Source organism: Spermophilus citellus (assembly GCF_964194105.1).
Source record: "Spermophilus citellus genome assembly, chromosome: 2".
Lineage (NCBI taxonomy): Eukaryota > Metazoa > Chordata > Mammalia > Rodentia > Sciuridae > Spermophilus > Spermophilus citellus.
The window spans coordinates 208,638,160-208,662,354 of NC_138183.1; the positions used below are offsets into that span (position 1 = coordinate 208,638,160).

A 24,195-nucleotide genomic window follows, 5' to 3' on the forward strand; every position below is an offset into this window, starting at 1 on the left:
CTATTGTGACTATACCTTTTGATTGTGAGCATGTGTCTCCTTACCTGTGTGTCTCCCTGTACATCTAGGAGGGTTCCCATGAATATCTGTGTGAAAACTTCTTCATTGTACCATCCATGAGGCCAGACAGGTGATTTAAGCCAGAGTCTCCATTTTCCTTGACTGTACAATGGGAATAAATAACATCTACAAAAAGTTACTATGGAGGCAAAATGAAACAGTATGTGTATGATTCTCATATAGCTCCTAGTGCTCAGGTGTTAGGCTGTGATTACCAGATGCCTATGCAAGTTAACTTAAGCTCCCGGTGTTCCAGTTACCTGGTGTGTAAAATGGGGATGATACCTGAGTCTAGTGCTTTTGGGAGGATTAGAGGAGTTGAAACCTTTGAAGTATTCAGTACCATGCAACAATGCTAGTGATTGGAATGTGTACTATCTTTCAGTGTATGGCTGTGTCTGGGTGAGACTCTCGGTTTGTGAATGTCTCTTTTGTGTGTGTGGGTGCATTTGTGTTCATGTGTCTAGATGGCCAGACAGGCCCCTTCTCTCTGGGTGGAATTTGCTGTTGGCCCACGCCTGGACTTCTTGAGCCAGCTAGGGCCCGCATTGCAGATGGAATTTCCATTAAGAATTAAGCAGCAGAGCACTGGGAAGCCAGGCAGGCAGAGGGGAGGGAGCCGAGAGGGAGGAGATTTCAAGTTTAAGCTGTTTGGGGCCTCAGTCCTGAATGATCTTGAAGGCCTCTGACAGCTTTGCCTTGAGTCACAGGTTTTCCAGGGCCATGGCTCAGAAGGATGGGCAAGGAGAGAGAAGCTGTTCACAGGAGCCTATGTAAGGAGACCTGGAGCTGCTGTGGGGCCAAGACTGGAGCCATGAGGCGGCCCCCAGCGAATGGAGAGGCTGCCAACAAGGGTCCAGGCGGCTGGGGGCCATGGGAGTCCAGGAAGCTGTGCTGTGCTGTAGGTATCTGGGAAGGGGGATGTGTGTGTGTGCACGCAAGCACTGGGCGAAGGGCATTAATGTCAAGTGTCTCAAGGGAACACATAGCAAACTAAGTCATTCCTCCCTTGACCCAAAATCCAGGCACAGAATTCAGATTTAGAAATAAAAGCCTCTTAAGCTTTTTTTGCTAATGTTGTTGGCTGTTTATAATTTAAGCCTCATTCCATTTCTGGTATATTAAAACATATCTTGGCTTTCCAGGTAATCTTATATTCCTGACCTTATTCCATACTTTCCAAACCTTAGGAGCAGGCAGAGATTATGATACTTATTGTATATGGGGAAAACAGAAGCTGAGAGAGGTTAAGTGACTTGCCCAAGGGCATTCAATTAGAAAAGTATAGAAGCAGGATGCAAAGAAAGGTCTCTTTGAGGACAAAGTCTAGACTATTTTCTCTCACGCTATTTTGTGTGTGTGTGTGTGTGTGTGTGTGTGTGTATTGGATGAGGGGCATTAATGTCAAGTGTCTCAAGGGAACATGTAGCAAAACATGACCTACCAGAAACAGACTGAGAAAAGATTATGCAAACTGCCCCTTTGGGTAATGCTGTGGCCTTAATGTTAGAATCTATCACCAGCTGACTGGAAGCCCCAAGCCCTATCCCAGTCCCTGAGACAGTCCTTGTTGAGACAGGAGCTGGGGAGGAGAACCAGGTTGTCTGGAATGGATGGAGGCTGGGGTCAAAGACTTGGCTACATATAGAGTATAGAGCCCTGGGCCCTTAGAGAGATGAGGCAGGTGACTTAATGCCAATGTCCAAAGCCAGAGAGTGACATACAGTTTTAGTCAAAATCTGAGAACAGAAACAGAGATAATTAGCATCAAGGAAGAGAAGGCTGAAGTGGGACCTTGGAGTGAACTTTGTGTCATAGGGATGGCCACTGCTCTCCTTCTCCCTCGATTTGAACATATAATGTAGCAAATTGACCTAGTTGGCACATGATTAGGTTAGATGCCAATGAGAAAGTTCAAGCTTTGGAACAGGGCCCAAGGGAAGCCAGGGACTGCTTTTTCTTGGTGAGCTACAAGAATGGATAGAGGTCCTCCAGGCCCTGGGGATTAATGGCAAGAAGGAGGGAGGTGGATGAAATGACCTCCAAGCTTCCTTGCTGTTTAAGAATGCAACATTCCTGAGTTTTGGGGTAGGAATCAGACTTCTCTAGACTTAGCCATTTGACACAGTCCAGACTGCGGTGGGGAGAGTCTGATTCACCCAAGGTTGAAGGAGTCTTTGCATCAGCCCCTGCCATTTTTGGCAGATCTTGTGATGTGAAGGGTGACTTATGTGAGTGACTTAGGGTCCAAAGGGAAGCACCTGCATTGAATAAACCGAGCCGCATTCCAGGCATCTGGAGGCTGCTGGGTGAGGCGGCTCCCTCCACAGGGCATGTGAACTGCACCCAAATCCCTCCTTGTTTTGCTTCAATTCCAAGAGAAATGATGGAAGCACATTCCCTTCCCCTCTCCAGATGTTGGCATGCAGGGCACATCTGGGCGTCCCGCCCTGATGGCTCCACGGCTCGGGGGTGATTGCCTGCGTGACTCCCGCCTGGCCCATGGGTGAGCCAGGTCTCTAATTAGGCCTGACCACGTCCCCATTCCAGGGCTCCCACAGATGACAGCATGATGTTTCCATTGCCAGGGGCACTGAAATAGCCCACGCAGCCCAGCTGAGATTCGGTGCCTGACGTGGGACAGGGGCTTGGCAGGGAGCGCTGCTGTGGAAGGACCTTGGGATTCTGCAGCTGCCTCGGAGCTGGTGGGCGGGGGAGAGCGGGGTAGGGGCAGGGGGGGGGCAGCGGGCGGCCCCTGTGCTGGGCCGGCCCCAGCGGCCACTTTAAGCCTGCCTGGCCTCTGGAGCTCCAGCTGCGTCCTGTCACCACTGGCCACACGCACGCACTCGCTTGCTCCCTTGCAAGCTCAGAAGAAGTAAGTAAGCAGACAAGGTGACCTCCTGACTGCCTGAATCCAGGGGCTGAGGTTGGATCTGCCACCCAGTTGGGGACAGAGAAGGTTTGTGACTGTCTGGATAGTAGGTGGGTGTCAGTGGGAGGGAGTGTGTCTGCCCTTGGATGTGAGCATGAAGAATTTTCTAGCATGTGCCCTAGAGTGTGAGTGTGGGCATGAGTGTGTCAGTGTGTGTGGTGCGCCTGGAGGGTGCCCACAGGTGGCTGTGTGTCTATGTGGCACCTGCCATCCTGGGTGGATGGTGTCTGTGCATTTGTGCGCTTGAGTGGTTTGAGCCCGTCCATATGTGGATGATGGATGTGTGAGTTTGAACCTGCGACCCCAGAAGCTGGGGCATAAGGAGCAACATATGAACTCAAATTTCTAGAGTGACTTGACTTGGCCCCAAGCTGGGGTGGCTTGTCAGTGTCAAGGTGTCAAGCAGCTTTGGTTTCTCAGGACTTTGAGCAGAATAAGAGCTCAGAGCTCTCAGCTAACACCAGAGTGAATGGGCCTCTGACCCTGCTTGAATGCTCCAGGGATAGGGAGACAACTTGGGGGACCTCACTTTCACACCAAAGAGGCAGGAGGACAGAGGGATGTCCACTCACATAGTGTACACTCACAAGGCACCCACACCGTGCTTGCAGCTGCTCAGGTGCACATATATTGCTGTCCACATGTCTGTCTTGCACACACTTCCTCTTGGTGCAAACATGCCACATGTAAAGACACATACATTAACTGTGTACTCCTGTGGAAATGACATGTATACAACATGTACCCACATGGTCAAATGCTCATGCAGAAACACATACCCCTGGTTTGCTCTTATTCTCATCCTTTAGTTCCCCAGCGTCTCTAACCCTTCCTGCCTATATGTACCTGTGATAATGGGTGCAAATAACTGTCTCAACAGGGAATATCTTAAGTAAGGCAGCTTTGGCTGGGGGTGGCGGTGGTCAGGGCAGGTAGTCATATGATGCTTTTGTTTAATCTGAACTGAGGGTGCCTATGAAGCTCAGGTGGAGAGCATTCTTCTCTTTTTGGTACTAGGGATTGAACACAGGGGCACTCAACCATTGAACCACATCCCCAGCCTTATTTTGTATTTTATTTAGAGACAGGGTCTCACTGAGTTGCTTAGTGCCTCGCTTTTGCTGAGGCTGGCTCTGAACTCAAAATTCTCCTGCCTCAGCCTCCTGACCCTCTGGGATTACTAGGCGTTTGACACCACCCGGCCTGGAGAGCATTCTTGAACCTAAAGGTCTGGGACTTTGAAGCATCATTTGCCCTTGTAGGGGTGAAAAGTCTAGTCTCACAAGGCAATAAGGTAAGGCTAGGATCTGAGGCAGACCTCAACACCTGTAATTTTCTCCAGGCTCTCATTTGCACCCTGGATTCTCCCTGCTGCCAAAGAGCAGTGAGCCTTGGGACTGGGAGGATGAGCGAGTGGAGCTGGGCGATTCTTTGTCTTTGCTCTCAGGCATCCCCACTTTGAGTCTTCACAGGCTGAGGAAGAATAGCCTTTGCTTTGCCCTTCTACCCTCTTCTAGCCAATATTTCTTTTCTTGACAAAATCTTTATGATCTGGGGCCACTCTCAACAATGCTTAGAAGAGTAGGTGCTTCAAAATAATGCTGATGGTTATTATTATTATTGTTATTATTTTATTTTGAATTCTAGATCTCTCCCATCCTGGCCATTCTCTTCTGAGCATGTTTCCATGAAGTACCCAGAATAAATGTGCTCCTTCAGTTGGGAAGTTAGACTTCTTTCTTAGTACTTGTGGTTTTGTCTAAATAGCAATCCATCAATTCCCCTAATATGCAAGGGAAAAAGTCAGGTTCATTCAGTTCCTGAAGGGATTACTAGGATCTATTTTTCCCTTGGCCTGATCCTAGACCAGACCCTTGGGGATGGTTAAGGTGTGATCAGTTCAACAGGCTTCCTGCAGAGTTAAGGTGATGGGAGAAGGAAGTATTTCCTTATTGTGGTTCCCTTCTTATCTTGGCTGCTAGGAAGCTCTAAATCTATCATATTACTCTATTCTTGTAACTGTGTTAGTTGGAACCAGGGCTTTGATTTCTTTAATTTCTATATTAACAACTTTATAGACTATACATCTTTAACTATAAACTCCTATATTCTTTGTAGAGAGAGAAAACAGAATAAATAAATGAACAGCCAGCAATTAGACATTCTGTGGGTCTCCAAGGATGGGAACTACATTGTATGGGTTCTTTTTTTGAGTATCCTCAATCTCAAATATGTCATCTAAATTTTAAGCCAGATATCTCAATTGTGGCTTCTGTATTCTTGGGCTCTGATTCCCGACCATGCCTTGGGGCTTTTCTTCCTAGTGGCTTTAGGAGATAATGCCCATCTCTGTGCTAGCTCAGACAATGGGGATTGTTGAGAATGAATTGGGCCATTGACCAACACCCCCTATGCTGAGTACTTCAGCTGCCAGCTCTTCTCTGTCTCAAAAGCTCAAGTGTCTGGGTGCCCAAAGGCATTTGACCCTTGCCCTAAGCCTGGCCATGGCTCCATGGCTACTCCTTCCTCAAGTACCTCTGCCCTGTCCAGGGCTCTGCTGGGACCTGTGTCTCTTGGACCTGAGCCCTGCGTCCCCCAGCATAGACCTCCCTGATCAGCGCCTGGTGGATTCAGAGCTTGGGATGAGAAGCAGGGAGTCTGGAGTGTGTAGGGGCACATGAGGTTGATCCTGATCTCTCCCCTGCATATGTGAGGCCACACACCAGATCTCAGCCCCTTTTCCCCATAAGGAATCTCAAGTCTACCAAATGCCCATGAAGTCATTTGTTACCTCTTATTGGCAGAGTGCAGGGTAGGGGTTTAGCCATATTGCAAAACCGGAGAAACTTCTAACCAATTGACCCTAATACTGAATAATTTACTCTGCCCAAGGCCATTAATGCTTGGCAAAGGGTATATGGAGAGCAGTTCTTAGCACTGAAGAAAGATTAGAGCCTCCCTAGTAGTAGGCTTTCAGGCTTTGTGTTAGATGCCTTCCTCTTGGTCCCGGTGGCTGATGCCCATGTTCAAGGCTAACCTTCCTGGAAGCATCTGACCACAAAATGCGAAAGAGGAAATTCACGGTGACCAGGAACTGTGTGGTGGTGCTAGGTGTGGACAAGGTGTTTGTTCCTTCCCAGATAAATGTCACTTCAACATGGACTCAATGACATCTCTGCTGAAGATTCATATTATTTCTCCTTTGCTTGTTTCCCTGACTTTAAATTCAACCAAGGGAAAACAGATTCACCAGGTGAGGTGTCAGGACTTATGTGGGGAAGAGTGGCTCAGGCTCAGGGTGACTCACATTTGTTTAGTGAATAACCTTTTTTCTTTTTCTGGTTCTTTGCATCTTTTGCTACAAAAACCCTCTGAAATAGGTACTTTTATTTAAAATATAAAGATACTGAAGCCCTGCCAGTATAAATGATGAGCGCAGGGAGCTAGCAATGATTCCTTCTCAGCTGTCTGACTCCAGAGTCTGTAGTGGGTGTACACTGACCTCTGAAGAGATTGGGGACTCCCCCATTTTGAAGGCCCGGAAGTCAGGTAAAAGTAGTCATTTAGGCAAAGTGGGGAAGGGGCAAAGGGCTTGACTTCTCTGGCCCCAAGACCTGAATGTGATCAGCATCATGGCCTTAGATGGAGACTCCTCAGTGGGAAGCAGGGATGGAGGGGGATGAGAAAGGCCTCCTGGGCTGGGCAGGGATCCACACTCCAGCACCAGGGGGTGGGCAGCACTGGACTTCTGTGGCTTCCCCTTTCCCTGGAGCAACGTCTGTCCTGGAGACCTGCACCCAGCCTCTGAAATCCACTCAGCCCCGTCTCCCCTCCCCCAGCTCTAGGTCCCCTCAGTGCCAAGCTCTGGGGGAGTCCTGGATATTTTGAGGATGTCTCTGGGCAGAGAAGACTTTGTTCAGCGTGATGCAGTATCTGTAGGCGTCAGCAGTTTAACTGGGTAATTGTGTATAGCGTTCACTTTCTGCTGGAGAAATGGAGGTTTTGTCTTACAAACCAAATATCCTGGTTTGGAAGCCATGTGAAATGAGGCCTGTGGTCTGAGGGTGTGAGCTGCGTTGTGGCCTGTGTGTTGTGCTGGTTTCCAAGATGCTGCCATGGACAGAACTTTCCACTTAGGACCTTTCACTTCTGATGGAGGATCAGAGGTGGGCAGCACATCCTGGCAATGTACAGGGGAAAGAGCATGGGCTTTGCAGCCAGACAGTTCTGAAACTGGAGCCTCAGTTTGCTCATCTGTAAAATGGGGTTGTTTGCACTAAAATGGTGAGACTAGAATAAGAAAACTTATTTGAAGCACACCATTTGGCACAGAATAGACAAACCATGAAAGGCAATATCCTCCCTTCCCATCCCACTCACCTTCTGTGAAAGAACACTGACCGACTGGTAGGAGCTTGGATTCCAGCTCTAGCTCAGGCTAAGGGCACACTGTGTTATCTGTGTCAAGTCACTTAACTTTTCTGGATCTCTCCTTCCTTGTGTGTAAAATGTGGGAAGAAGCCATTTCCCTCACTTCTACATTTTTTGAAGAGAATGAAGGAGACGCTCTCTTGAAGATCCAGAAAGTTCAATACTGATTTATTCATGCTTCAAGTATCAATTGAGGTCTTTTCTTGTGCTGGGACTGAGGGGGTAGGGAACATTGCAGTCCTCAGGCTGCAATCAGAACATGTGACAAGACAGACTTATAAACACAGAAGGGCCTGTCCGTGGGGCATGATCAAAGTAGGTCCTATAGTCATTGGTGTCTGAGAGGGGAAGTGTCATCTCCAACTGTGCCCTTCAGAAGCTGCCCAGAGGTGAGAGTCTTGAGGGATAACTGGAAGTGGCCAGTAAATTAAGAGAAAAGTGTTCCAGGAAACGGCCTGCATGTGCTGAGGCTTTGCTGAGTGTGATAAGGAGTTGTGACTATATCCTATGCCACGGTGGGCAGTAGTGATGGGGAATCGGACAGGAGATTTTTGGAGGAAGGGCTGTCTGTTGAACCCAGGGCTCTGTGAATGCTAAGCACATGCACAACCGATCCCCACCCCCAGCCACTTACAGGCCAGCGCTGGGGTATTTTAAGCAGTGAGCATCATGGCTGGATATGGGTTCACTCAATTATCAGCACACATTTGTTGCCTACTTACTATTTTCATGTCACTTTTAATTTTGACATGATATCAAACTTAATTAAAGCTTGCAAGACTGGTATCAAAAATTCCTCTTTATCCCTGGCCCTCAATTGTGCACATGAGGTTTCATTTATTTTATCATTTCTAATTTTCTCTCTATCCAATAATATTAAAATATATCATTTTAACTTATAAGCATAAAATATACTTATTTTTACATATATTTGTTTATATAATTTATGTTTCATGTTTTGGATATTACTATATTTATTTTTCTTGTATATATGAACACATATAAAAATGTCCTAATCAATTTCAGGTTTCTTTTTTTTTTTTTTTTTTTGGTACCAGGGATTGAACTCAGGGGCATTCAATGCTTGCGCCACATACCCAGCCCTTTTATCTATTTTATTTAGAGACAGGATCTCACTGATTTGCTTAGTGCCTCACTTTCGCTGAGGCTGGCTTTGAGCTCATGGTCCTCCTGCCTCAGCCTCCCAAGCTGCTGGGATCACAAATGTGCACCATCACACCTGGCTTCTTTTATGTTTTATGTTGGCCTTCTCCCTTCTTCCCTCTCTCCTTCCTTTTTTCCCTTCCTACTTCCTGCTCAGGTCTCATATATTCCTCATCTACTCAATGAGTTATAATCTCTTACTATTTTTATTTTATTTGATGTTCACATGGTCCCAGATTCCATCAGTAGAAGTTGTACAAACTGGTTTCTGTTCCTTTGTTACATGTCCACATGATTCTCAGAGTATTTCCTTACTCTCTGCTGTGGCAAGAATTTACCAGCTCATCTTGTTCTGCCCTTGCTCCAGCCCATTTGTCCAAGGAGTTCTGGATACTCTGTCTTTGGAAGCCAAGATTCAGAGGCTGCAGGAGCCCCTGGTCACTTGGTGTGTCACCTGTTCTATGCCTCTTTATCAGGGCTAGGACATATGTATCTATCTCTACAATAAACTAATATGATACACTGCTACATATTTTTAGAAGAAAACAAGCCTAAGTGCCTGAGGCAGAGAGCAATAGAGTAGGGGTACATTAGGGGGCCTCTTTCAGGAAGTGATATTTAGAAAGACTCACAGCTTGAGGTACCTGGATTGAAAGGAGAGAGAGCTTGGAGATTGTTTTCATTGTCCAGACAATAATTACTGCTGAAATCAGTCAGAATGGACAAGAGGCAGAGTCAAAAGGGCACAGTGACTGAGGAGTGCAGAAGGAGGAGGAGGAGGTGGAGGAGGGAGGTGAGTCAAGGGGTCTGGTAGGTTGGTGTCAGACTCAACATGTACAAAACCGAGCTTCCGGCCTTCTTCCCCTCATGGCCTTCCTCATGGCTCGTCCTTACCAAGCATTTCAGATCTCACCAAATGGCTCCCCCCCACCCCACCCCCCACCACTTAATGCAGCTGCACAAGTTAGAGACACGTGGAAATCATCCTTACCACCTCTCTCCCTCAATCCCGGATCCAAGCCATCCCCACATCTTCTTTCATGTTTAATGCTCATCTCAAATCCATCACTTTCCCCCACCCCCGCCAGCATCACTCTAGTTTGAGGTGCCATTTTCATGCTTTTGGATACCGCAAGAGCTTCCCCATGGCCCACCTACGTTTATGCTGGCTGCTCTCCAGACAGCAGCCAGACAGATTCCAGAGCACAACTCTGTGACTCTGTTCTGGTCATTTTCCTCCTTAAACCTACTTCAGTGCCTTCAGATTGCTCTTAAGGTAAAGGTTCTGCTTGTCTAGGCCAGCCACCCTGTCCACAGCTTCCCTCAGGTTTTGTAGGCCCTTGACAAGCCAGTCCTTTGCCCAGGCTATTCCTCAATGTAGAACACTCTTCCTTTCTTCACTTACCCAATTCCTACTTATCTCCCAGTTCTCAGTTCATTTGTCACTTCTATGACTCCATGACTAGTCATGACTAGGTTGAATTCCATTTTATAAAGCTTTCAAACACATCTGCCCCCTTCAAATCTTTATTGCAGTTGCAGTTTTGCATGTTTATTTAATAATTAATGCTTATCTTCTCTATTTGATGATGAGTTCTATGGGGGCTGGGACCATGTCTGGTTTTGCTCATTTTTTCATTCTAGAAGGTACCATGTTATTAAACAGGCCACAAATACATGCTGAATGAGTGAATGAAGCTTTATCAGCTAAGCAACCAGATAGATGATGGATGGGACTATTTGGTTAGAATAAAAATTTAAAATCCAAGTAGATTTGAAGATAAAGATAAAAATCCACTTTGAGAAATGTCACGTTTGAGGTGTATGTCGGCCACATTTCTGTCCCCCAGAGGCTTTACCACCTTTTGGGCAAACGAGTTAGACTTTCAATCAGGAGGTTTGGGGAACTAGTGATAGATGACATCAAATTCCTGGATGATTCTAAGGAGGAGAAGGTGGTTACTAGTATGGCATGCCTAAGCAGTGGCTTCTTCACTTACCCACACCTGGGTTTTATGGAGATGGGAGAGGCTTTCAAGTGGCCCTAACTTTCCTTTGTTTGGAAGATCTTTGCAAACTCTGCAAAAGTTAAGAATTACTTTCATGATTCCCACGGGCCAGGGACTGCCAGCCTCCCCCAACCCATGGAACCCCACTAGATGTAGGCCTGAAAGAGTATACAGAGTGGGTCTTTCTAAGCCCTGTGAGCCATTCCTGCAGAGATGTCATAGCACTAGGACAGGTCGGCCTGTTCAGTGTCCCGGGTCCCTCACTCTTGCCCTCCTCACCCAGCTTCTCATTCAGTGATTGATGTCATCTTCTTTCAGTTACTCACATACCCGCCCATCTGCTACCCACTTATCCATTCACTAATGAAAATTTATGCTGGGTTTGTAAGCAAGACTCAAGGCTGATGAGTCACCTTCATATTCCTCTCCTTCCTCCCTCTCTCCTAGGCCAGTCACCCTGTCCCACTTGGAAAGCCAGGTAAGGAGACCATCGGGGCTGGGGGAGATGTGCTGGCCGAGTGCTGGGCCTCATGGGATTGCAGGGTACCTCAGTCCTCAGGGGTTACAATGGCTGACCGAACTGCCACACTGCTTACCCCTCTTGTCTGGCTCTCTGCTTTTCTGGCTCTCCATTGAGGCGAGGTTAGGAGTTTGACTCCTTGATTGGAGAGATGGGAGGTAATAACTGGGCTCAGCAGAGTGGATTGGGACTCAGACCTGAAAGGCAAAGAGAAACATAGCTCCCTGTGGGTCTCACTGTGGAAAGGAGGATGCTTTTGTTTTCCTCTTCATTTTCTGCCATGATGGCACTTTAACCTTGTGGAATTTACAGAGAGGCTGGAGGAAGGGAGGGGGGATTTTAAAATGTGGCATTTAGAAACCAGGCAGTGGATAATCCTGGCCCCACAGAAGCTGCTCTGTTTATTCTCCCAGGGCTGTCATTTACAAAGAGCTCCCCAGAATGTGTGCTGTCCATCTGCTGCAGTGGCAGACGAGCTGGAACTGAGCAGACATAGGACAATGGCAGCTGCATCAGATAAGAGCATCTTAGAAAAATAGCTGAAGTTGGCCAGCATCTAGATTACAGACCCATCCTCTCCTTCCCTTGCTCACACATTCATCCAACAAGGATCAGCTCAGCTCCTATGTGCCCTGGAGATATTTCAGTGAGCCAAACACGCATTTCTTGTCCTTATAGGATTTTCTTTTTTATTTGGGAAGACAGGGACATGTGCAGGATGCAAAACAGTACTGATTGCTATGGAGAGGTATAGAAAATGGTAAGGGAGCTCCAGGAGGGGCAGGGATGTGTACCTTCATGTGGGAGCTTCTCTGGAGTAGACATTTGAGCAAGGCTTGGAAGAAGTGAAGGTGAGACCCATGCGAATATTTTGGGAAAAGCAAGGGCAAAGGCCCTGAGGCATGTTTGAGGAAGAGCCTGAAAGTCAATATGACTGGAATGAAGTGAGAGATGGGGAGTCTTTAAGTCATTGAGGTCAGTGCATTACTGGGAGCATGAAGGCTTGAATATATTATTTGAAGACTTCAACTTTAAAAAAAAATTAAAAATATTTATTCTTTAGTTATAGGTTGATACAATACCCTTATTTAATTTTTATGTGGTGCTGAGGATCAAACTTAGTGCCTCTTGCATGCTAGGTGAGCGCTTTTCCTCTGAGCCACAACCCCAGTCCATAATTATTTTTTCTAGTTGTTGACGAACATTTATTTTATTCATTTATTTATATGCAGTGCTGAGAATTAAACCCAGTGCCTCACATATGCAAGGCAAATGCTCTACCACTGAGCCACAACCCCAGCCCCAAGATTTCTACTTTTAATCTGAATGATATAGGTGGACATTGGAAAGGTTTTTTTTAGTTATAAATGGACATAATACTTTTATTTATTCATTAATTTTTATATGGTGCTGAGAATCAAACCTCACGTATACTAGGCAATTTCTCTACCACTGAGCTACAACCCCAGCCTCATTGGAAAAAATTTTTTCTAATGAAGTAGCAAAAATTCTTTATCAAATCTTATTTTAAACACAGCCAGTAGTGCTTACAAAAAGAATGGGGCTTACAGGGCACTAGGAAAGTATCCAAATAAGGCACAGCCTATTATTGTCACAGATGGGTATTAGGCAGTAGTGTTCTTCCTGGAAGGCACAAGTTGGAAATCTGATTATCCAATAGTTTAAAATGTTGCTCTGAAGATAATGTCAAATTACCAGGATAGTGAACTTGGAATAGATTCCCTTAACTGGAATCAATGGCAGTGAATTAGGGACAATAGTAAGCCTAGATTACAGCACTCTGGAGTCCCGACATCCTCTATTGCTCATAGATAAATCTGTAAAGTCACTATGCAAAATGTGGGCGGGCTGACCCTCTGGTTTGGAGTGCATATTCTAAAACAAGGGCACACAGCCTAGAAACCAAACTTTACTTGAACTAACAAAAATAATCATTTTGGAAATAACAGTAGGTAAGCTGGATTATATAGCAGGTTCCAAGTCAAAGGTCTTAAAGATGTTTCCTGGACGGCAGGCTTGAATTTCCCCAGCTCTTCATTAAGAGATGCACCATACGATGATGATGACAATAATGACGACCAAAATGCTGATCCCTATTGCCTGTGTCCTGTAATTCTTCCACCAATATTTTCTCTTTAAGGGCAGCACTTGTTGCAGATGGAAAAGCTCCCATCTGCAAGGCATCTGCAGGGTCGCCTAGCTCAGAGAGCTTCAGGTCTCTTTCTAACATTTTGTCCACGTTGACTGTCATTATGTCCATAATATCATCTATTTGGTTTTGTGTCTGCTGAATTCTCTGATTGCTGCCGGTGGCAGCACTGGAACCTGCAGGGGCCTGCAGACCTTTTGCTGAGGGTTCTCAGAGCTGCACACCAGGCAGAAGGGGGCCGAGAGGTGGGCGATGCGGCGCGCTGGTCTCCATTGGAAAATTTTGAGCATAGAAATGATGTGCTCTGGCTGCTATGAAGATGATAAATTGTGGGAAGGAAGAAGAGAGAGGACTGAGGTGCCTATTTAGTAATTTAAGTGACAGAAGATGGTGACTTGGATCAAGTCCACTTTTACATTCATTTACCAGTTCATTTAGTTTTTTTTCTCTTTGTGAATTATTTTATTGCATCATTTTCCATTTTTATCATATTTTGAAAGATATTCTTTTTTTTAAAATTTTTTAATTGATTATTTAAAGCATTACATAGCTCATGATATATCATCTTTCATACATTTGACTCAAATTGTGTTTTGAACTCCCATTTTCACCCCAAATACAGATTGCAGAATCACATCTGTTACATATTCACATTTTTACATAATGCCATATTAGTGACTGCTGTATTCTGCTACCTTTCCTATCCCTTACTATCCCCCCTCCCCTCCCCTCCCCTCCCATCTTCCCTCTCTACCTCCCCTGCTATTGTTCAATTCTCTCCCTTTTTTTCCCTCCCCCTTGCCCCTCATAACCTCTTATAATTTTATGTGTCATTGAAGGTCTCCTACCATTTCCATATGCTTTCCCTTCTCTCTCCGTTTCTCTCCCCCCATTCGTCTTTGTTTACTGTAGTCTTTTCCTCATGCTCTTCTTCCTGTTCTGTTCTTAGTTGTTCTCTTTATATCAAAGCAGACATTTGGCATTTGTTTTTTAGGGCTTGGCTAGCTTCGCTTAGCATAATCTGCTCTAATGCCATCCATTTCCCTGCAAATTCTATGATTTTGTCATTTCTTAGTGCTGCATAATACTCCATTGTGTATAGATGCCACATTTTTTTATCCATTCATCTATTGGGGCATCTAGATTGGTTCCACAGTCTAGCTATTGTGAATTGTGCCGCTATAATCATTGATGCAGCCGTATCCCTATAGAGCGCTCTTTTAAGGTCCTCAGGGAATAGTCCGAGAAGTGCGATAGCTGGGTCAAATGTTGGATCCATTCCCAGCTTTCCCAGGAATCTCCATACTGCTTTCCAAATTGGCCTCACCATTTTGCAGCCCCACCAGCAGTGTACAAGTGTACCCTTTTCCCCACATCCCCGCCAACACTTATTGTTGTTTGACTTCCTAATGGCTGCCAATCTTACTGGAGTGAGATGGTATCTTAGGGTGGTTTTGATTTGCTTTTCTCTGATTGCTAGAGATGGTGAGCATTTTTTCATGTACTTGTTGATTGAATGTATGTCCTCCTCTGAGAAGTGTCAGTTCAGGTCCTTGGCCCATTTGTTAATTGGGTTATTTGTTATCTTATTGTTTAATTTTTTGAGTTCTTTGTACATTCTGGATATTAGGGCTCTATCGGAGGTGTGGGGGGTAAAAATTTGTTCCCAGGATATAGGCTCTCTATTTACCTCTTTTATTGTTTCTCTTGCTGAGAAAAAACTTTTTAGTTTAAGTAAGTCCCATTTGTTTATTCTTGTTAATTCTTGGGCTATGGGTGTCCTATTAAGGAATTTGGAGCCTGACCCCACAATATGTAGATTGTAGCCAACTTTTTCTTCTATCAGACGCAGTGTCTCTGATTTGATATCTAGCTCCCTGATCCATTTTGAGTTAATTTTTGTGGATGGCGAGAGAAAGGGATTCAATTTCATTTTGTTGCATATGGATTTCCAATTTTCCCAGCACCATTTGTTGAAGATGCTATCCTTCCTCCATTGCATGCTTTTAGCCCCTTTATCAAATATAAGATAGTTGTAACTTTGTGGATTAGTCTCTGTGTCTTCTATACTGTACCACTGGTCCACCCGCCTGTTTTGGTACCAGTACCATGCTGTTTTTGTTACTATTGCTTTGTAGTACAGTTTGACCTCTGGTATCGCTATACCTCCAGATTCACACTTCCTGCTTAGAATTGCTTTTGCTATTCTGGGTCTTTTGTTTTTCCATATGAATTTCATGATTGCTTTGTCTATTTCTACAAGAAATGCCATTGGGATTTTGATTGGCATCGCATTAAACCTGTAGAGAACTTTGGGTAATATCGCCATTTTGATGATGTTAGTTCTGCCTATCCATGAACAGGGTACATTTTTCCATTTTCTGAGATCTTCTTCTATCTCTCTCTTTAGGGTTCTGTAGTTTTCATTGTATAAATCTTTCACCTCTTTCGTTAGGTTGGTTCCCAAGTATCTTATTTTCTTTGAGGATATTGTGAATGGAGTGGTTTTCCTTATTTCCATTTCAGAGGTTTTGTTGCTGATATACAGGAATGCCTTTGATTTATGCGTGTTGATTTTATAACCCGCCACTTTGCTGAATTCATTTATTAACTCTAGCAGCTTCTTTGTAGACTCTTTTGGGTCTGTTAAGTATATTACCATGTCATCCGCAAATAGCGATACTTTAATTTCTTCTTTTCCTATTTTTATGCCTTTAATTTCTTTTGTCTGTCTAATTGCTCTGGCTAGTACTTCGAGAACTAAATTGAATAGAAGTGGTGATAGAGGGCATCCCTGTCTTGTTCCAGATTTAAGAGGAAATGCCTTCAGTTTTTCTCCGTTTAGGATGACGCTAGCCTGAGGTTTAGCATATATAGCTTTTACAATGTTGAGGTAAGTTCCTGTTATCCCTAGTTTTTCTAGTGTTTTGAACATAAAGGGATGCTGTACTTTGTCAAATGCTTTTTCTGCATCCATCGAGATGATCATGTGGTTCTTGTCTTTAAGTCTATTGATGTGGTGAATAGCATTTATTGATTTCCGTATATTGAACCATCCTTGCATCCCAGGAATGAATCCTACTTGATCATGGTGCACAAGTTTTCTGATATGTTTTTGTATTCGATTCGCCAGAATTTTATTGAGAATTTTTGCATCCAAGTTTATTAGAGATATTGGTCTGTAGTTTTCTTTCTTTGAAGTATCTTTGTCTGGTTTTGGGATCAAAGTGATGTTGGCCTCATAGAATGAATTTGGAAGAGCTCCTTCTTTTTCTATTTCTTGAAATAGCTTGAAAAGTATTGGTATTAATTCTTCTTTGAAGGTTTTGTAGAACTCCGCTGTATACCCATCCGGTCCAGGGCTTTTCTTGGTTGGTAGTCTTTTGATGGCTTCTTCTATTTCTTCTTTTGTTATTGGTCTGTTTAAATTGTGTGTGTCTTCCTGTCTCAATCTGGGCAAATCATATTCCTTAAGAAATTTATCGATATCTTCATTATCTTCTATTTTATTGGAATATAGGGTTTCAAAATACTTTCTAATTATCTTCTGTATTTCTGTAGTGTCTGTTGTGATATTGCCTTTTTCATCCTGTATGTTAGTAATTTGAGTTCTCTCTCTTCTTCTTTTCGTTAGCATGGCTAAGGGCTTGTCTATCTTATTTATTTTTTCAAAGAACCAACTTTTAGTTTTATCAATTTTTTCAATGGTTTCTTTTGTTTCAATTTCGTTGATTTCTGCTCTAATTTTAATTATTTCTTGTCTTCTACTACATTTGCTGTTGTTTTGCTCTTCCTTTTCTAGGTTTTTGAGGTGTTGTGTGAGTTCATTTATTTGTTGGTTTTTTCTTTTTTTGAGGTAAGAACTCCAAGAAATGAATTTCCCTCTTAAAACTGCTTTCATTGTGTCCCATAGATTCCAGTATGTTGTGTCTGTGTTATCATTTGACTCTAAGAATTTTTTCATCTCCTCCTTTATGTCTTCTATAACCCACTGATCATTCAATAACATATTGTTCATTTTCCATGTGATGTAGGATTTTTCCTTCCTTCTTTTATCATTGATTTCCAATTTCATTCCATTATGATCAGATATGGTGCATGGTATTATCTCCACACCTTTATATTTACTAAGAGTTGCCTTATGGCATAATATATGGTCTATCTTTGAGTAGGATCCATGTGCTGCTGAGAAGAACATGTATCCACTTGATGATGGTTGATATATTCTATATATGTCGGTTAAGTCTAGGTTATTGATTGTGCTGTTGAGTTCTATAGTTTCTTTATTCAGTTTTTGTCTAGAGGATCTGTCTAATGGCGAGAGCGGTGTGTTGAAGTCACCCATAATTATTGTGTTGTGGTCTATTTGACTCTTGAACTTGAGGAGAGTTTGTTTTATGAACGTTGCAGCTCCATTGTTTGGTGCATACAAATTGATGATTGTTATGTCTTGTTGGTGGATGGTTCCTTTTAACAGTATATAGTGACCTTCTTTATCCTTCTTGATTAACTTAGGTTTGAAGTTGATTTTATTCGATATGAGTATGGCCACTCCTGCTTGCTTCCGAGGGCCATGTGAGTGGTATGATTTTTCCCAACCTTTTACCTTCAGCCTGTGTATGTCTTTTCCTATCATATGAGTCTCCTGAAGGCAGCATATTGTTGGATTTGTTTATTTGATCCAGGTTACTAGCCTATGTCTCTTGATTGGTGAGTTTAGGCCATTAACATTTAAGGTTACAATTGAGATATGATTTGTACTTCCAGTCATGCTTCTTTATTTATTTATTTTAGTTTGGCTAGTTTTGCTTTTTGGTTATTTTCCTCCCCCTTTACTGAGATACCTCCTGCTGTTAGTTTTGGGCACTATTTTTCAATTCCTCTTCTTGTAGTGTTTTGTTCAAAATGCTTTGCAGAGCTGGTTTTCTTGCTGCAAATTCTTTTAGCTTTTGTTTATCGTGAAAGATTTTAATTTCATTGTCAAATTTGAAGCTCAATTTTGCTGGATATAGTATTCTTGGTTGGAATCCATTATTTTTCAGCATTTGAAATACATTGTTCCAGGATCTTCTCGCTTTCAAAGTTTGTGATGAGAAATCGGTCGTTAACCTAATTGGTTTACCCCTGAAAGTAATCTGCCTCTTTTCTCTCGTAGCTTTTAATATTCTCTCCTTGTTCTGTACGTTGGCTATCTTCATAATTATATGTCTTGGAGTTGGTCTATTATGGTTTTGAATGTTTGGGGTCCTGTAGGCTTCCAGGATTTGGCAATCCATTCCATCTTTCATCTCTGGGAAGTTTTCTAGAATTATTTCATTTAATATGCTGTCCATTCCTTTGGTTTGAATCTCTGTGCCTTCTTCTATCCCTATGACTCTCATATTTGGTTTTTTTATGACATCCCATATCTCTTGAATATATTGCTCGTGGGATTTAAGCATCTTTTCTGTGTTGACTATATTCTTTTCAAGTTGATAAACCTTGTCTTCATTATCTGATGTTCTGACTTCTACTTGATCAAGTCTATTTGTAATATTCTCGTTTGAGTTTTTAATTTGGTTTATAGTTTCCTGCAATTCTAGGATTATTGTTTGATTTTTTTAAAGATCTCTATCTCCTGGTAGAGCTCATTCTTTGCCATTTGAATTTGTTTGTTTAATTCATTTTCAAAATATACTTTTATTTCTTGGACTTGCTGTCTCATGTCTTCTCTAATATTCCTTTCCATTCGAGTTAGGTATGCCTTGAGTTCTTTCCCTATCCCTGTTTCTGATGTTTCTATGTCCTCCTGTAGAATTGAGTTGTCTTGCAATGTTTGTAATCCTTTTTTCCCTTGTTTTCTCATGTTGTCCACGTTACTTTCCAGCTCTTTTTGATTGTTGTGTTTCTGCTCTCTTCTATAGATTTGTTTTGTTTCTGTATTACTCTGATGTCTCTCCTTTGTGTTGTTAAACTATGCCTGCTAACGTGGATTCCGCTGGGAAGGAATTCCGACGTCCGAGCTCCAGTGACGACACTACTCTGCTATGACGGGCCCCAGTCTCCTTGCCGGGGTGCCCTAATGGGGGGGTGTGACTGGACTGTCTCTGTTTGGTTTCAGCTCCCGGTCGCGGCAGGCGGGCAGTCTCCAGCCGCCCAGTATCACAGGCCGCGGGCAGGTGATCAGTTGCCAGCGGGTGGGCGTTCTCCTACCGCCCAGTTACGCGGGCAGTGGGTGAACTGTCGCCGGCGGGCCTGCAGTTTACAGCTGCCCAGTCGCGAGGGCCTTGCCTCTAGTCCCCTGGTTTCTCCTGCTAGTCTTGGTTTCTCCTGCTAGACCAGATTTCCCCTGAGTGATGGTTCTCGGCAGTTCAAACTGTACTCTGGGCCTGCTGTTTGTTGGGTGTGGAGGGTGGCTATTGGGAACCCCAGCACTCTATTGTTTTGTTTCCCTTGTGGGGGATAGAACTGTACCGCTTCCTTCCCCGTCTGAAATCCCGTACTCGGCCCGGGGGTCAGTGCGGGCTTGGCTGGCGGGATTCCACTTTGTCGCAACCACTTATCTCCCTGCTTGCTAGTTAATCCCTTCTCTGCAGCGCCACGCCTTCTGTAGCCACGGGGCAGGCCACGCGAATTAGACAGCCTGGATCTCCGGGGTCACACCGTTGGCTTTTGGGATCCCCGTCACTCTATGGTTTTGATTTTTTCTGCTTGCCCCTCCCCCAGCGCTGGCTAGACAGGTTTTGTTTTGGCTGCTGATGGGAGGGGGGGTTGAAGGTCAGGTGCCTCTAGTTCTCCTTTAGTCTTTATGCAGGCTCACTCTGATACTCCCTCCCCCAGAAAGTCTAGGAGAGATTTTATGCGAAATCCCCCTACGTATGGGGGCTGAGCTGAGTGACACACACCTGTTTTGTTGTTGCAATCTGTCGGAGAGTGGCGGTGGATACTTCAGCTCTCCAAGATGGTGGCCGCTGGTTGCCTTAGTGGAGTGTCCCTTGTGGGGGATGGGACTGTACCGCTCCCTTCCCCGTCTGCAATCCCGAACTCAGCCCGGGGGTCAGTGCGGGCTTGGCTGGTGGGATACCACCGTGTCGCAGCCACTTATCTCCCTGCTTACTAGTTAATCCCTTCTCTGCGGCGCCTCATTTAGTTTTTATTGTGGGAAAGTCCGTGTAACAGTGCCTTTGAGGCCTTTCATCACTTTCATCTGTTCCTTCTGTCCCCAAGAGATCTGTTCAGTTCTCTTCTTTGCTTCTAACAAGTCCTTACCTGCTACATGTGGAGCATTGCATCAGACGATGACCAACGTGGACATATTCTTGTGAGAATTTGGCCCTATCTTGGAGACAAGAGGCTCCCAAAGGAGGTCATGGTCAGCCATGAAGCCAGGCAGGGTCGAGCAAGCCTAGGAGGAGGGGTGTCAACACTTCAGTGTTCTAGTAGTCCTGTGGTGGCGGGTGGTCAGAGGAAGCAGGAAACTTCTGGATGGAGCTCACATTTAAATGGAATCTTGATGGGCAGGAGGGAAAGTCGGTCCTGAAGGACAGTAGGACAATTTTCTTGAAGCTTGAACTTAAGGAACATGTTATGTACAGGATGGCAATGCTAAGGAGAGGTGGGGGGGGCAGGAAGACTTCCTGGAGAGCCATGGGAGGCTGAGGAACCAGACCTGAATTGAAACAGAGACTAAGCGACATATAACAGGTTTTGAAGAGGGTATTACAAGGAGAATTGTATTTTAAAAGGCTGAAACAGATAGCACGAGGAAGGTAGGCTGGGGGCTGGGAGGGCAGAAAGACTGTGGCCTTGAGTGAGCCTTCTTGGATTTATGTCCAGCAGGGATTCTGTGGGGGTGGCCCCCAGATGTTCTGTAGCCAGGTATGCAATGTGGGGTTACCAATGGCTCATATAACCAGCCAAAGGGAGTGGATGCCACAGGACAAACCCCAGATGGATTCTTTAACTTAAAGCCACTTTTGAGCAAAGAACACAGAACAGCCTGGATTTTGGGATGGAGCAAACTGGAGAAAGAGTTTGGGTCTGGCTTCTGATCATGACTCTTTTGGAAAATTCTGGGGGAGGGAGATCATTGGGTTTTAGGAATTTTAGATCCAGAGAAGAGGCTCATCTATCCCAGCCCTCTCCTCTTACAGATAGCAAATGGGAGGCCTCCAGAAAGGGCATATATTGTCCAAGACCAGATAGAGTGCTCATGGCAAAGAAAGGTCAAATAGTTTATTGAACTTGTGTTGGGAGAATCACTATATTTTACTTAATTATGCATTTAAATATCTCTCTCCATGGAGGAGGAAATTCTAAGAAGGGGAAATTATTCATTGCTTTCTCTATCCCCTCCTGAAGCTTGATGCAGAACAGATGTTCTCCTTGACCCCCAGGACCACACTCTCTCCCCTCTTGACCTAGACCAAGACAGGATGTTAGGCTGGCCTCAGAGCTGACCAGCTGTGGGATCAGAAAGAACTGCCTGTGGCTAGGGACAGAGCCCAGCTCCAGGTCTTTAGGCAATCATATGGCTTTGCCTGTGACCGTTTTTTTCTGGACTCACTTATACTCATAACCCTGGCAAAGTCTTACTGGTGGCCAGGAACACATGTGGTTAAAAGGGCCTGCCACCATGAAGGTGCCTACCGAGAGAGAGGGAGCGGAAAGCTGGTGTGGGAGAGGGGCTGGTGTGTCCTCTGCCTGAAGCCACTGCAAGAGGAGAAATCTTGTGCCCAGCTGCAGAGAATGCAGTCTACGGGGGGACTCCCAGCCTCCAGTGGGCACTTAGGATGTGCATTTAGGTCTTAGTCTGGCCTGAGCCTGGGCCTCTGGGTACTTTATCAGACCTACTTATTTGTTCCCCTGCTGTCCCAAGTTGCTGAAGGTCACTGTAAAAGCAGTCTCTTCCCCAGCATACAGAAATCTTTGACCTAAAAGTCAAACTTCAGACGGATGTGTCCTTGGCATGGCCCCTCCATGTATTCAGGGTCCTAGATGGGACAGCTGGTGGGGGATACACTTTCCCAAAGAATTCGTGGAATGAGGGCCATAGCTCCTGCCAGCTCAGGCCCCAGGGTCTGCATCAGTGCTGGAGGTGGGGATGGGGTAAGTGACTCTTCAGCTCTTGGCCAACACATCTAGTCTGCCTTGTGCTCTACGGTCTGCAGGGACTCCACACAGAGGGGCGTGAGTTCCTCTTGTGAGCAAACAACCAGCAGATACAGGAAAGTAAGTGTCCCCTGATCTACCTCCAGAAAAGGCAGTGGCGTTTCCTTCAGATGTGGGACATCATGATGTCCCAGGTAGTTACTGGGGACCAAGCTAGGTTTCAGACAGAACCTAAGAGACTTAGAAGAACTGGGGTTCCGATCTGGGATCAGCTATTAATTTTCTGTGTGCCTTTGGTAAGTCATTTGCCTCCTCGGGACTTCATTTTCCTTTTGTAGAACTGTAGGGCTGGACAAAGACAATTCCTGAGGTCCTGTCTTGCTATAACATTCTAAGTTTCTTGCTTATATTACAGCAACAGGAATTTTGGTTAGGACCCTGACTTCCAGATTCTGTTTGATGCAGGGCTCATTTTTCACTGCTTAAAAATCCACCTGTATAAATTCATTCCTTTGGGTCTTTTAAGAGTCTCTTATTTCCAGAGACCATTTTCCTTAACCAAGCCTTTGTCTTTTCACTGCTTCATATAAGGACACCAAGTACTGTCACATCTATTATTATATTTTGATCTTTGCAACAGCTGTGCCAGGTGTGTGTGTGTGTGTGTGTGTGTGTGTGTGTGTGTGTGTATATATATATAAATGAAATAATACCCCCAGTTTGCCTAGAGCAAAAAGACCTAGAGAGATTAAGTAACTTGACGCAGATCATTACTGGCAAAATTGAGACTGGGCTGGAGGTTTCTTGGTCATCAGTTTGTGCTCTTTTGGGTCACCCTTTAGATTTGGGAAGGGCAGCATAAAGACTAGATGGGATGGGCGTTGTGGTATTCACTAGGTAACTAGAGTATCAGGATGAGATACAGGTACAGCTATGCCACCATAGACCCGTCCTATGTAGGGCTGAGTACTCAACCTGGGGCAGCCCCATCCAGGGGCTAGGTGGCCTTATGCCTGGATATGCAAAGGGTGTAGTGGCGGTAGTTCCTCTAGTCTCTCTTTTACCCCTGCTTCTGTGTGAGGTCTGCTGTTTTAGCAGGGTAGTGGGTATCTGGCCCAGCCCTTAATCAATTAACCTCCTAATTAACCTTCCTTTTTAGAAACTGTCACCTGTTTGGTCCTCGATATGAGCTTTTTTTTTTTTTTTTCTGACTGCAGAAAGGGGCTCTTAGATTAAGTAGCCCTCTTAACAAGCTTCTCTCTGGCTCAATCCAGCCAGATCTTTGCTCTGGGGGAAATCAAGCCTGGGGCAGCTGTGTGGGCAGGAGGAATCCACCCCTCAGACAGGCAGGAATGGTGGTAAATATCTTCTGCTGTTATTCCCCCATTTCCAATCACCTTCTGCTTATGGTTTGGGATGTGTGCGAGCTCCAAATCTGTCACTGTCATTTGTCATGAATCCAGTTTTCATATTTGCTAGGTCTTTCTTGGAGGCTACTATTCAGTTCCTGAAATTTACTCCAGGGTCAACTTCATATTTTATTTACTAAAAAAAGCCTTAGTATCTGGCAAGAAAAGTCCCCCTAATGTCTTTTTCAGGAATATCTTGCCTATCCATTTCAGATTCAACTTGTCAAATTTTAAGGAAAAATCCTATGGGGATTTGATTAGGATTACAACAAATCTATAGATAAATTTATAGTGAATTGGCATTTTCTTGTCACATGCATGATCCTTCCTATAGCTGAAATATCTCTTTATTTACCTTGGCCTTCTTTGAAATATTTTTGTAATGTTTTACAGCTTCCTCAATAAGGGGC

At 44.5% G+C, this 24,195-nt stretch overlaps 1 protein-coding gene across 3 annotated transcripts in view; it reads left to right on the forward strand.

Annotated features, from left to right (window-relative positions):
• The first annotated feature begins 872 nt into the window (after positions 1–872).
• Positions 873–24,195, forward strand: part of INSC (INSC spindle orientation adaptor protein) — a 126,775-nt gene continuing 103,452 nt past the window's right edge. The window contains exon 1 of one of the 3 annotated variants that reach the window (XM_081282277.1): positions 873–961. In XM_081282277.1, coding sequence (XP_081138403.1) covers positions 875–961 — 87 coding nt within the window. In that variant the 5' untranslated portion in view covers positions 873–874. Of the gene's footprint in view, positions 962–2,868; positions 3,020–24,195 lie in introns of those variants that run through there. The other 2 variants (XM_081282278.1, XM_081282279.1) reach the window with 2 other exon arrangements.